Source organism: Scyliorhinus torazame, chromosome 20, assembly GCF_047496885.1.
Source record: "Scyliorhinus torazame isolate Kashiwa2021f chromosome 20, sScyTor2.1, whole genome shotgun sequence".
Taxonomy (NCBI): domain Eukaryota; kingdom Metazoa; phylum Chordata; class Chondrichthyes; order Carcharhiniformes; family Scyliorhinidae; genus Scyliorhinus; species Scyliorhinus torazame.
Window position 1 is genome coordinate 18,689,882 of NC_092726.1, and position 14,660 is coordinate 18,704,541.

Sequence of the window (14,660 nt, forward strand, 5' to 3'; positions counted from 1 at the left end):
CACAGAGACAGAGGGAGATACAGAGACACAGGGAGATACAGAGAGACAGGGATATGTAGAGAGACACAGGGAGATACAGAGACACAGGGAGCTAGAGAGACAGGGAGATATAGAGTGACTGGGAGATACAGAGACACAGGGAGATACAGAGAGACAGAGAGATATAGAGACACAGGGAGATACAGAGACACAGGAAGATACAGAGAGACAGGGAGATACAGAGAGACAGGGAGATACAGACAGACAGGGAGATACAGAGACACGGGAAGGTACAGAGAAACAGGGAGGTACAGAGAGATATGGAGACACAGAGAGACAGAGAGATCTAGAGATACATGGAGATACAGAGAGACAGGGAGACACAGAGAGACAGGGCAATATAGAGACACAGTGAGATACAGAGAGAGAGGGAGATACAGAGAGACAGGGTGATGTAGAGAGACTGGGAGATACAGAGACACAAAATGAAAGAGAGAGACAGGTAGATACAGAAACGCAGGGAGATACAGAGAGACAGGGAGATACAGAGAGATAGGTAGATACAGAGAGACACAGGGAGATACAGAGAGCCAGCGAGTTACATAGACACAGGGAGATACAGAGACACAGGGAGATACAGAAACACAGGGAGATAGAGACAGGGATACAGAGAGACAGTGAGATCCAGAGACACGGGGAGATACAGAGAGACAGGGAGATACAGAGACATAGGGAGATACAGAGAGAGACAGGGAGCTACAGAAAGACAGGGAGACATAGAGAGACATGGAGATACAGAGACACAGGGAGATATCGAGACACAGGGTGACACAGAGAGACAGGAAGATACAGAGAGACAGGGAGATACAGAGAGCCAGGGAGATATAGAGACACAGGGAGATACAGAGGCACAGGGAGATATCGAGACACAGGGTGACACAGAGAGACAGGAAGATACAGAGAGACAGGGAGATACAGAGAGCCAGGGAGATATAGAGACACAGGGAGATACAGAGACACAGGGAGATACAGAGGGACAGGGAAATATTGAGACACAGCGAGATACAGAGAGACAGGGAGATACAGATAGACAGGGAGATACAGAGACACAGGAAGGTACAGAGAGACAGGGAGGTACAGAGAGATAGGGAGACACAGAGAGACAGAGAGATCTAGAGATACATGGAGATACAGAGAGACAGGGAGACACAGAGAGACAGGGCGATATAGAGACACAGTGAGATACAGAGAGAGAGGGAGATACAGAGAGACAGGGTGATGTAGAGAGACTGGGAGATACGGAGACACAAAGTGAAAGAGAGAGACAGGTAGATACAGAAACGCAGGGCGATACAGAGAGACAGGGAGATACAGAGAAATAGGTAGATACAGAGAGACACAGGGAGATACAGAGAGCCAGCGAGATACATAGACACAGAGAGATACAGAGACACAGGGAGATACAGAGTCACAGGGAGATACAGAGAGACAGAGAGATATAGAGACACAGGGAGATACAGAGTCACAGAAAGATACAGAGAGACAGGGAGATACAGAGAGACAGGGAGATACAGAGATACAGGGAGATACAGAGAGCCAGGGAGATATAGAGACACAGGGAGATACAGAGACACAGGGAGATACAGAGAGACAGGGAAATACAGAGAGATACAGAGACACAGGGCGATATAGAGGCACAGGGCGATACAGAGAGACAGGGATATGTAGAGAGAAACAGGGAGATACAGAGACACAGGGAGCTCGAGAGAGACAGGGAGATATAGAGTGACTGGGAGATACAGAGACACAGGGAGCTCGAGAGAGACAGGGAGATATAGAGAGACTGGGAGATACAGAGACACAGGGAGTTACAGAGAGACAGAGAGATATAGAGACACAGGGAGATACAGAGACACAGGAAGATACAGAGAGACAGGGAGATACAGAGAGACACAGACAGGGAGTGCCAGAGAGACACACAGTGACAGGGAGTTCCAGAGAGACACAGAGACAGGGAGTTACAGAGAGACACACAGAGACAGGGAGTTACAGAGAGACACAGACACAGGGAGTTACAGAGAGACACAGAGACAGCGAGTTACAGAGAGACACAGAGACAGGGAGTTACAGAGAGACACACAGAGACAGGGAGTTACTGAGAGACACGGAGACAGGGAGGTACAGAAAGACACACAGAGACAGGGAGTTACAGAGAGACACAGAGACAGGGAGTTACAGAGAGACACTGAGACAGGGAGTTACAGAGAGACACACATAGACAGGGAATTACAGAGAGACACAGACACAGGGAGTTACAGAGAGACACACAGATAGGGAGTTACAGAGAGACACAGAGACAGGGAGTTATAGAGAGACACAGAGACAGGGAGTTACAGAGAGACACAGAGACAGGGAGTTACAGAGAGACACAGACAGGGAGTTACAGAGAGACACAGAGACAGCGAGTTACAGAGAGGCACAGAGACACGGAGTTACAGAGAGACACTGAGAGACAGGAAGTTACAGAGAGACACAGAGACAGGGAGTTACAGAGAGACACAGACAGGGAGTGACAGAGAGATACAGAGAGACACTGACACAAGGAGTTACAGAGAGACACAGAGACGGGGAGTTACAGAGAGACACAGAGACAGGGAGTTACAGAGAGACACATAGAGACGGAGTTACAGAGAGACACAGACACAGGGAGTTACAGAGAGACACAGAGACAGGGAGTTACAGAGAGACACAGAGACAGGGAGTTACAGAGAGACACAGAGACAGGGAGTTACAGAGAAACACAGAGACAGCGAGTTACAGAGAGACACAGAGACAGGGAGTTATAGAGAGACACAGAGACAGGGAGTTACAGAGAGACACAGACAGCGAGTTACAGAGACACACAGAGACAGGGAGTTACAGAGAGACACAGAGACAGGGAGTTACAGAGAGGCACAGAGACACGGAGTTACAGAGAGACACAGAGACAGGGAGTTACAGAGAGACACAGACAGGGAGTGACAGACAGATACAGAGAGACACTGACACAAGGAGTTACAGAGAGACACAGAGACGGGGAGTTACAGAGAGACACAGAGACAGGGAGTTACAGAGAGACACAGAGACAGGGAGTTACAGAGAGACAGGGAGTTACAGAGAGACACAGAGACAGGGAGTTACAGAGAGACACAGAGAGACGGAGTTACAGAGAGACACAGACACAGGGAGTTACAGAGAGACACAGACAGGGAATTACAGAGAGACACAGAGACAGGGAGTTACAGAGAGACACAGAGACAGGGAGTTACAGAGAAACACAGAGACAGCGAGTTACAGAGAGACACAGAGACAGGGAGTTACAGAGAGACACAGACATAGGGAGTTACAGAGAGACACAGAGACAGGGAGTTACAGAGAGACACAGAGACTGGGAGTTACAGAGAGACACACAGAGACAGGGAGTTACTGAGAGACACGGAGACAGGGAGTTACTGAGACACACAGAGACAGGGAGTTACAGAGACACAGAGACAGGGAATTACAGAGAGACACAGAGACAGGGAGTTACAGAGAGACACAGACACAGGGAGTTACAGAGAGACACAGAGACAGGGAGTTACAGAGAGACACAGACAGGGAGTGACAGAGAGATACAGAGAGACACTGACACAAGGAGTTACAGAGAGACACAGAGACGGGGAGTTACAGAGAGACACAGAGACAGGGAGTTACAGAGAGACACATAGAGACGGAGTTACAGAGAGACACAGACACAGGGAGTTACAGAGAGACACAGAGACAGGGAGTTACAGAGAGACACAGAGACAGGGAGTTACAGAGAGACACAGAGACAGGGAGTTACAGAGAAACACAGAGACAGCGAGTTACAGAGAGACACAGAGACAGGGAGTTATAGAGAGACACAGAGACAGGGAGTTACAGAGAGACACAGACAGCGAGTTACAGAGACACACAGAGACAGGGAGTTACAGAGAGACACAGAGACAGGGAGTTACAGAGAGGCACAGAGACACGGAGTTACAGAGAGACACAGAGACAGGGAGTTACAGAGAGACACAGACAGGGAGTGACAGACAGATACAGAGAGACACTGACACAAGGAGTTACAGAGAGACACAGAGACGGGGAGTTACAGAGAGACACAGAGACAGGGAGTTACAGAGAGACACAGAGACAGGGAGTTACAGAGAGACAGGGAGTTACAGAGAGACACAGAGACAGGGAGTTACAGAGAGACACAGAGAGACGGAGTTACAGAGAGACACAGACACAGGGAGTTACAGAGAGACACAGACAGGGAATTACAGAGAGACACAGAGACAGGGAGTTACAGAGAGACACAGAGACAGGGAGTTACAGAGAAACACAGAGACAGCGAGTTACAGAGAGACACAGAGACAGGGAGTTACAGAGAGACACAGACATAGGGAGTTACAGAGAGACACAGAGACAGGGAGTTACAGAGAGACACAGAGACTGGGAGTTACAGAGAGACACACAGAGACAGGGAGTTACTGAGAGACACGGAGACAGGGAGTTACTGAGACACACAGAGACAGGGAGTTACAGAGACACAGAGACAGGGAATTACAGAGAGACACAGAGACAGGGAGTTACAGAGAGACACAGACACAGGGAGTTACAGAGAGACACAGAGACAGGGAGTTACAGAGACAGAGACAGGGAGTTACAGAGAGACACAGACACAGGGAGTTACAGAGAGACACAGACAGGGAATTACAGAGAGACACAGAGACAGGGAGTTACAGAGAGACACAGAGACAGGGAGTTACAGAGAAACACAGAGACAGGGAGTTACAGAGAGGCACAGAGACAGGGAGTTACAGAGAGACACAGACACAGGGAGTTACAGAGCGACACAGAGACAGGGAGTTACAGAGAGGCACAGAGACAGGGAGTTACAGAGAGACACAGACACAGGGATTTACAGAGAGACACAGAGACAGGGAGTTACAGAGACAGAGACAGGGAGTTACAGAGAGACACAGACACAGGGAGTTACAGAGAGACACAGACAGGGAATTACAGAGAGACACAGAGACAGGGAGTTACAGAGAGACACAGACAGCGAGTTACAGAGACACACAGAGACAGGGAGTTACAGAGAGACACAGAGACAGGGAGTTACAGAGAGGCACAGAGACACGGAGTTACAGAGAGACACAGAGACAGGGAGTTACAGAGAGACACAGACAGGGAGTGACAGACAGATACAGAGAGACACTGACACAAGGAGTTACAGAGAGACACAGAGACGGGGAGTTACAGAGAGACACAGAGACAGGGAGTTACAGAGAGACACAGAGACAGGGAGTTACAGAGAGACAGGGAGTTACAGAGAGACACAGAGACAGGGAGTTACAGAGAGACACAGAGAGACGGAGTTACAGAGAGACACAGACACAGGGAGTTACAGAGAGACACAGACAGGGAATTACAGAGAGACACAGAGACAGGGAGTTACAGAGAGACACAGAGACAGGGAGTTACAGAGAGACACAGAGACAGGGAGTTACAGAGAAACACAGAGACAGCGAGTTACAGAGAGACACAGAGACAGCGAGTTACAGAGAGACACAGAGACAGGGAGTTACAGAGAGACACAGAGACAGGGAGTTACAGAGAGACACAGAGACTGGGAGTTACAGAGAGACACACAGAGACAGGGAGTTACTGAGAGACACGGAGACAGGGAGTTACTGAGACACACAGAGACAGGGAGTTACAGAGACACAGAGACAGGGAATTACAGAGAGACACAGAGACAGGGAGTTACAGAGAGACACAGACACAGGGAGTTACAGAGAGACACAGAGACAGGGAGTTACAGAGACAGAGAGACAGGGAGTTACAGAGACACACAGACACAGGGAGTTACAGAGAGACACAGACAGGGAATTACAGAGAGACACAGAGACAGGGAGTTACAGAGAGACACAGAGACAGGGAGTTACAGAGAGACACAGACAGGGAATTACAGAGAGACACAGAGACAGGGAGTTACAGAGAGACACAGAGACAGGGAGTTACAGAGAAACACAGAGACAGGGAGTTACAGAGAGGCACAGAGACAGGGAGTTACAGAGAGACACAGACACAGGGAGTTACAGAGCGACACAGAGACAGGGAGTTACAGAGAGGCACAGAGACAGGGAGTTACAGAGAGACACAGACACAGGGAGTTACAGAGAGACACAGAGACAGGGAGTTACAGAGACAGAGACAGGGAGTTACAGAGAGACACAGACACAGGGAGTTACAGAGAGACACAGACAGGGAATTACAGAGAGACACAGAGACAGGGAGTTACAGAGAGACACAGAGACAGGGAGTTACAGAGAAACACAGAGACAGGGAATTACAGAGAGGCACAGAGACAGGGAGTTACAGAGAGACACAGAGACAGGGAGTTACAGAGAGACACAGAGACAGGGAGTTACAGAGAGGCACAGAGACACGGAGTTACAGAGAGACACAGAGACAGGGAGTTACAGAGAGACACAGACAGGGAGTGACAGACAGATACAGAGAGACACTGACACAAGGAGTTACAGAGAGACACAGAGACGGGGAGTTACAGAGAGGCACAGAGAGACGGAGTTACAGAGAGACACTGACACAAGGAGTTACAGAGAGACACAGACACAGGGAGTTACAGAGAGACACAGACAGGGAATTACAGAGAGACACAGAGACAGGGAGTTACAGAGAGACACAGAGACAGGGAGTTACAGAGAGACACAGACAGCGAGTTACAGAGACACACAGAGACAGGGAGTTACAGAGAAACACAGAGACAGGGAATTACAGAGAGACACAGAGACAGGGAGTTACAGAGAGACACAGAGACAGGGAGTTACAGAGAGACACAGACAGCGAGTTACAGAGACACACAGAGACAGGGAGTTACAGAGAAACACAGAGACAGGGAATTACAGAGAGACACAGAGACAGGGAGTTACAGAGAGACACAGACATAGGGAGTTACAGAGAGACACAGAGACAGGGAGTTACAGAGAGACACAGAGACAGGGAGTTACAGAGAGACACAGAGACAGGGAGTTACAGAGAGACACAGACATAGGGAGTTACAGAGAGACACAGAGACAGGGAGTTACAGAGAGACACAGAGACAGGGAGTTACAGAGAGACACAGACACAGGGAGTTACAGAGAGACACAGACATAGGGAGTTACAGAGAGACACAGAGACAGGGAGTTACAGAGAGACACAGAGACAGGGAGTTACAGAGAAACACAGAGACAGCGAGTTACAGAGAGACACAGAGACAGGGAGTTACAGAGAGACACAGACATAGGGAGTTACAGAGAGACACAGAGACAGGGAGTTACAGAGAGACACAGAGACAGGGAGTTACAGAGACACAGAGACAGGGAATTACAGAGAGACACAGAGACAGGGAATTACAGAGAGACACAGAGACAGCGAGTTACAGAGAGACACAGAGACAGGGAGTTACAGAGAGACACACAGAGACAGGGAGTTACAGAGACACAGAGACAGGGAGTTACAGAGAGACACACAGACATAGGGAATTACAGAGAGACACAGAGACAGGGAGTTACAGAGAGACACAGAGACAGGGAGTTACAGAGAGACACAGACACAGGGAGTTACAGAGAGACACAGAGACAGGGAGTTACAGAGACAGAGACAGGGAGTTACAGAGAGACACAGACACAGGGAGTTACAGAGAGACACAGAGACAGGGAGTTACAGAGAGACACAGACACAGGGAGTTACAGAGAGACACAGAGACAGGGAATTACAGAGAGACACAGAGACAGGGAGTTACAGAGACAGAGACAGGGAGTTACAGAGAGACACAGAGGCAGGGAGTTACAGAGAGACACAGACACAGGGAGTTACAGAGAGACAGGGAGTTACAGAGAGACGCAGAGACAGGGAGTTACAGAGAGACACACAGATAGGGAGTTACAGAGAGACACAGAGACAGGGAGTTACAGAGAGACACACAGACAGGGAGTTACAGAGAGACACAGACACCGGGAGTTACAGAGCGACACAGAGACAGGGAGTTATAGAGACACAGAGACAGGGTGTTACAGAGAGACACAGAGACAGGGAGTTACAGAGAGACAGGGAGTTACAGAGAGACACACAGACAGGGAGTTACAGAGAGACACAGAGACAGGGAGTTACAGAGAGACACACAGACAGGGAGTTACAGAGACACAGAGACAGGGAGTTACAGAGACACACAGAGACAGGGAGTTACAGAGAGACACAGACACCGGGAGTTACAGAGCGACACAGAGACAGGGAGTTATAGAGACACAGAGACAGGGTGTTACAGAGAGACACAGAGACAGGGAGTTACAGAGAGACAGGGAGTTACAGAGAGACACACAGACAGGGAGTTACAGAGAGACACAGAGACAGGGAGTTACAGAGAGACACAGAGACAGGGAGTTACAGAGAGACACACAGACAGGGAGTTACAGAGACACAGAGACAGGGAGTTACAGAGAGACACAGACAGGGAATTACAGAGAGACACAGAGACAGGGAGTTACAGAGAGACACAGAGACAGGGAGTTACAGAGAGACACAGACACAGGGAGTTACAGAGAGACACAGAGACAGGGAGTTACAGAGAGACACAGAGACAGGGAGTTACAGAGAGACACAGAGACAGGGAGTTACAGAGAAACACAGAGACAGGGAGTTACAGAGAGGCACAGAGACAGGGAGTTACAGAGAGACACAGAGACAGGGAGTTACAGAGAGACACAGAGACAGGGAGTTACAGAGAAACACAGAGACAGGGAGTTACAGAGAGGCACAGAGACAGGGAGTTACAGAGAGACACAGAGACAGGGAGTTACAGAGAGACACAGAGACAGGGAGTTACAGAGAGGCACAGAGACACGGAGTTACAGAGAGACACAGAGACAGGGAGTTACAGAGAGACACAGACAGGGAGTGACAGACAGATACAGAGAGACACTGACACAAGGAGTTACAGAGAGACACAGAGACGGGGAGTTACAGAGAGGCACAGAGAGACGGAGTTACAGAGAGACACAGACACAGGGAGTTACAGAGAGACACAGACAGGGAATTACAGAGAGACACAGAGACAGGGAGTTACAGAGAGACACAGAGACAGGGAGTTACAGAGAGACACAGACAGCGAGTTACAGAGACACACAGAGACAGGGAGTTACAGAGAAACACAGAGACAGCGAGTTACAGAGAGACACAGAGACAGGGAGTTACAGAGAGACACAGACATAGGGAGTTACAGAGAGACACAGAGACAGGGAGTTACAGAGAGACACAGACACAGGGAGTTACAGAGAGACACAGACACAGGGAGTTACAGAGAGACACAGACATAGGGAGTTACAGAGAGACACAGAGACAGGGAGTTACAGAGAGACACAGAGACAGGGAGTTACAGAGAAACACAGACATAGGGAGTTACAGAGAGACACAGAGACAGGGAGTTACAGAGAGACACAGAGACAGGGAGTTACAGAGAGACACAGAGACAGGGAGTTACAGAGAGACACAGACATAGGGAGTTACAGAGAGACACAGAGACAGGGAGTTACAGAGAGACACAGAGACAGGGAGTTACAGAGAGACACAGACAGGGAATTACAGAGAGACACAGAGACAGGGAGTTACAGAGAGACACAGAGACAGGGAGTTACAGAGAGACACAGACAGCGAGTTACAGAGACACACAGAGACAGGGAGTTACAGAGAAACACAGAGACAGCGAGTTACAGAGAGACACAGAGACAGGGAGTTACAGAGAGACACAGACATAGGGAGTTACAGAGAGACACAGAGACAGGGAGTTACAGAGAGACACAGACACAGGGAGTTACAGAGAGACACAGACACAGGGAGTTACAGAGAGACACAGACATAGGGAGTTACAGAGAGACACAGAGACAGGGAGTTACAGAGAGACACAGAGACAGGGAGTTACAGAGAAACACAGACATAGGGAGTTACAGAGAGACACAGAGACAGGGAGTTACAGAGAGACACAGAGACAGGGAGTTACAGAGACACAGAGACAGGGAATTACAGAGAGACACAGAGACAGGGAGTTACAGAGAGACACAGAGACAGGGAGTTACAGAGACAGAGACAGGGAGTTACAGAGAGACACAGACACAGGGAGTTACAGAGAGACACAGAGACAGGGAGTTACAGAGAGACACAGAGACAGGGAGTTACAGAGACACAGAGACAGGGAATTACAGAGAGACACAGAGACAGGGAGTTACAGAGACAGAGACAGGGAGTTACAGAGAGACACAGAGACAGGGAGTTACAGAGAGACACAGACACAGGGAGTTACAGAGAGACACAGAGACAGGGAGTTACAGAGACAGAGACAGGGAGTTACAGAGAGACACAGAGACAGGGAGTTACAGAGAGACAGAGACACAGGGAGTTACAGAGAGACACAGAGACAGGGAATTACAGAGAGACACAGAGACAGGGAATTACAGAGAGACACAGAGACAGGGAGTTACAGAGACAGAGACAGGGAGTTACAGAGAGACACAGAGGCAGGGAGTTACAGAGAGACACAGACACAGGGAGTTACAGAGAGACAGGGAGTTACAGAGAGACGCAGAGACAGGGAGTTACAGAGAGACACACAGATAGGGAGTTACAGAGAGACACAGACACCGGGAGTTACAGAGCGACACAGAGACAGGGAGTTATAGAGACACAGAGACAGGGTGTTACAGAGAGACACAGAGACAGGGAGTTACAGAGAGACAGGGAGTTACAGAGAGACACACAGACAGGGAGTTACAGAGAGACACAGAGACAGGGAGTTACAGAGAGACACAGAGACAGGGAGTTACAGAGAGACACACAGACAGGGAGTTACAGAGACACAGAGACAGGGAGTTACAGAGACACACAGAGACAGGGAGTTACAGAGAGACACAGAGACTGGGAGTTACAGAGACAGGGAGTTACAGAGAGGCACAGAGACAGGGAGTTACAGAGAGACACAGAGACAGGGAGTTACAGAGAGACACAGACACAGGGAGTTACAGAGAGACACAGAGACAGGGAGTTAGAGAGACACACAGACAGGGAGTTACAGAGACACACAGAGACAGGGAGTTACAGAGAGACACAGAGACTGGGAGTTACAGAGACACAGAGACAGGGAGTTACAGAGAGACACAGAGACAGGGAGTTACAGAGACACAGAGACGGAGTTACAGAGAGACACAGAGACAGGGAGTTACAGAGAGGCACAGAGACAGGGAGTTAGAGAGACACAGAGACAGGGAGTTACAGAGAGACACAGACAGGGAGTTACAGAGACAGACAGAGACAGGGAGTTACAGAGAGACACAGAGACAGGGAGTTACAGAGAGACACAGACACAGGGAGTTACAGAGAGACACAGACAGGGAGTTACAGAGACACACAGAGACAGGGAATTACAGAGACACACAGAGACAGGGAGTTACAGAGAGACACAGAGACTGGGAGTTACAGAGACACAGAGACAGGGAGTTACAGAGAGACACAGAGACGGAGTTACAGAGAGACACAGACACAGGGAGTTACAGAGAGACACAGAGACAGGGAGTTAGAGAGACACAGAGACAGGGAGTTACAGAGAGACACACAGAGACAGGGAGTTAGAGAGACACAGAGACTGGGAGTTACAGAGAGACACAGAGACAGGGAGTTACAGAGAGGCACAGAGACAGGGAGTTACAGAGAGGCACAGAGACACGGAGTTACAGAGAGACACAGAGACAGGGAGTTACAGAGAGACACTGAGAGACAGGAAGTTACAGAGAGACACAGAGATAGGGAGTTACAGAGAGACACAGAGACAGGAAGTTACAGAGAGACACAGAGATAGGGAGTTACAGAGAGACACACAGACAGGGAGTTACAGAGACACACAGAGACAGGGAGTTACAGAGAGACACAGAGACTGGGAGTTACAGAGACAGGGAGTTACAGAGAGACACAGAGACTGGGAGTTACAGAGACACAGAGACAGGGAGTTACAGAGAGACACAGAGACAGGGAGTTACAGAGAGACACAGAGACGGAGTTACAGAGAGACACAGAGACAGGGAGTTAGAGAGACACACAGACAGGGAGTTACAGAGACACACAGAGACAGGGAGTTACAGAGACACAGAGACTGGGAGTTACAGAGACACAGAGACAGGGAGTTACAGAGAGACACAGAGACAGGGAGTTACAGAGACACAGAGACGGAGTTACAGAGAGACACAGAGACTGGGAGTTAGAGAGACACAGAGACAGGGAGTTACAGAGAGACACAGAGACGGAGTTACAGAGAGACACAGAGACAGGGAGTTAGAGAGACACAGCGACAGGGTATTACGGAGAGACGGAATTACAGACAGTTACAGAGTCAGGGTATTACCGAGAGACAGGGAGTTACAGTGGGACACAGACACAGAGAGACACAGAGACAGGGTATTACGGAGAGACAGGGAGCTACAGAGGGACACAGAGACAGGGAGAGACACAGAAAGAGGTTGATTGTTGTAGGGGGTAAAATGAGAGCAAGCTCAGGGACGGAGAGAGATATGTAAAGCATTGTCGGATTCGATGGTGCTGTTATGATGTCAGGCTGGAGGGATGATGTTCAGAAGCTCACCTGTCCAGGGCGATAGCAGTCATTGAGTAAATGCTGGCGAACATGGCAGTGATGGGGAAAAAGTTGTGGAAGCGGCAATAAGCCAGGCCGAAATACCACTCGTTGTGGATGGCATAGACGAAGTTGATGACCGTGTTGAAGGCAGCCATTGAGACCTCGGCGAAAGCCAGGTTGACCAAGAAGTAGTTGGTCACTGTCCTCATCCTCTTGTGGGCTAGGATAATCCACATGACCACCAGGTTGCCGCACACAGCCACCGCCACGATGATGGAGTAGGCGAGCGCCCACAGGGCAATCTGCCACTTGGGCTGGAGGAACTTCGTGTCCGCCACCTCTGTGCTGTTCCCTGTGCCATTCTCACTGAGAGCCACATCCAGCTCCATTACTGACAGCACAGGACTCTTCCTCTCCCCGGCTGTCTGCAATCGGCCGTGGGGGGTATCACACAGCTCCGCAAGAGGAAAGCATGTCACAGGGAGAGAGGCAGCCAGAGGTTTTGCTGATAAACGCTCTTGATCACGGTTCTCCTGTGGCTGATTGAAATGTGCCCATTCATTTCTTCCTCTGACTTGTGTTGAGTGTTAGTGTTGTAGCGGCATGCCAGCACACACACACACGTGTTGGCTCCTCCAGCCTGACACACAGACACAGGAAAACAGCAGGAGGCTGGTTTATTTATCACAGGCGGCGTCAGGGCTGCGGGGAGGGGAGGACAGGAGGCAGACCACCCCTCACAATACCTGCTCGTCCCAACATATCCAGGAAGCAGAACAAGTGAATATCTTTCAATGCTGCCGTGCTCTGATCGTCTCTGGAAACACGACTAATTTACTCAAGGATACACTCTGTTCAAATATAATCTCGGGTTTAAAAATGACAAGTGGCTGTTTTTAATGTGAATTGCTGTCACTCTGCATCACGTGTTGGGTGAATATGTGACCGTGTTCAGGGCTGTACAGGTAACTGTTGGGAATTCCGAGCGACTTCATGACAATTCTCATTGCAAACAGTTCCTATCTCACCTTCCGTTTGCTCTTCATTCTCGTCTTTGCTGAAACATGTTTTATTCCATCGACTGTCTCTCCAGTCTGGTCCGAAATAACCTCGAACAATGCTGCTTGCAGCACGATTTGTGTATACAACAAAGTAATAACTCACCATTGTGACGGCCAACTCATTGAGAATGTAGATTTAGAATTGTGACAATGTGCCTTCATTTAATTTAGCACACAACGTGAAGCGTTTCACTTCAGTGGAATGAAAATGATTTGTTCCTTTCCCGAGTCCTTCCAGGATCGCTGGAAATGAGAGAACTTTTTCAAAGTCAAACCCGAAACTAATTGGTTGTTGTGTCAACCCCGATTTGAAAAAAACGTGCCTGTTGTGTTATGTAATTTGGAATAACACAAGCTGCCACTTGTTGCAGTTTTGAGTAAAAGCTGCTCCAGACTTTGAAGTGAGTTCAATGTGTTTAATTGAACTATTCGTCCAGTTCTCAATGAGTTTGACTCTCTGCTAATCTAAATGTAGTAACTCAGTCTAACTGAACCAGCCCTGCTCTAAGCCACTGGGGTGCTGAGGATACACCCCGTCTCACTCTGCAGATGTTGGTCTGTGGAAAGAGGCCTCATCCCTTTTATAGTGAGATACCACCCGAGTGTCCTGACTGCTCATTGGTCGTGTCCGATTCTCTGTGTTCATTATCTGCATGTTTGCATATCATGACAGTGCCCACACATTCTTCAAATGGGTAGCTTCAATATTGATTTATCACCCTTTTAGAATCAAGCCTTCCAATTTTGCCCTCACCTTTACCTGGGCACTTCCATTAAAGGTTCATGTTGTGTCGTTATCACTCAATTGCTATGTGCCAGCACATCAGAACGGTTCTGTATCTAACACCAGATTATCTCAGATTTCTAACAGTGAGTTAAGTGTAAGTTAAGAT

At 49.1% G+C, this 14,660-nt stretch overlaps 1 protein-coding gene across 1 annotated transcript in view; it reads right to left on the reverse strand.

Annotated features, from left to right (window-relative positions):
- LOC140396931 (substance-P receptor-like) overlaps window positions 1–13,845 on the reverse strand; it is a 124,168-nt gene extending 110,323 nt beyond the window's left edge. The window contains exon 1 of the mRNA XM_072485866.1: window positions 12,713–13,845. Within this exon, the coding sequence (XP_072341967.1) occupies window positions 12,713–13,095 (383 nt within the window). The 5' untranslated portion in view covers window positions 13,096–13,845. The remainder of the gene's footprint in view (window positions 1–12,712) is intronic.
- Window positions 13,846–14,660: the final 815 nt, after the last annotated feature.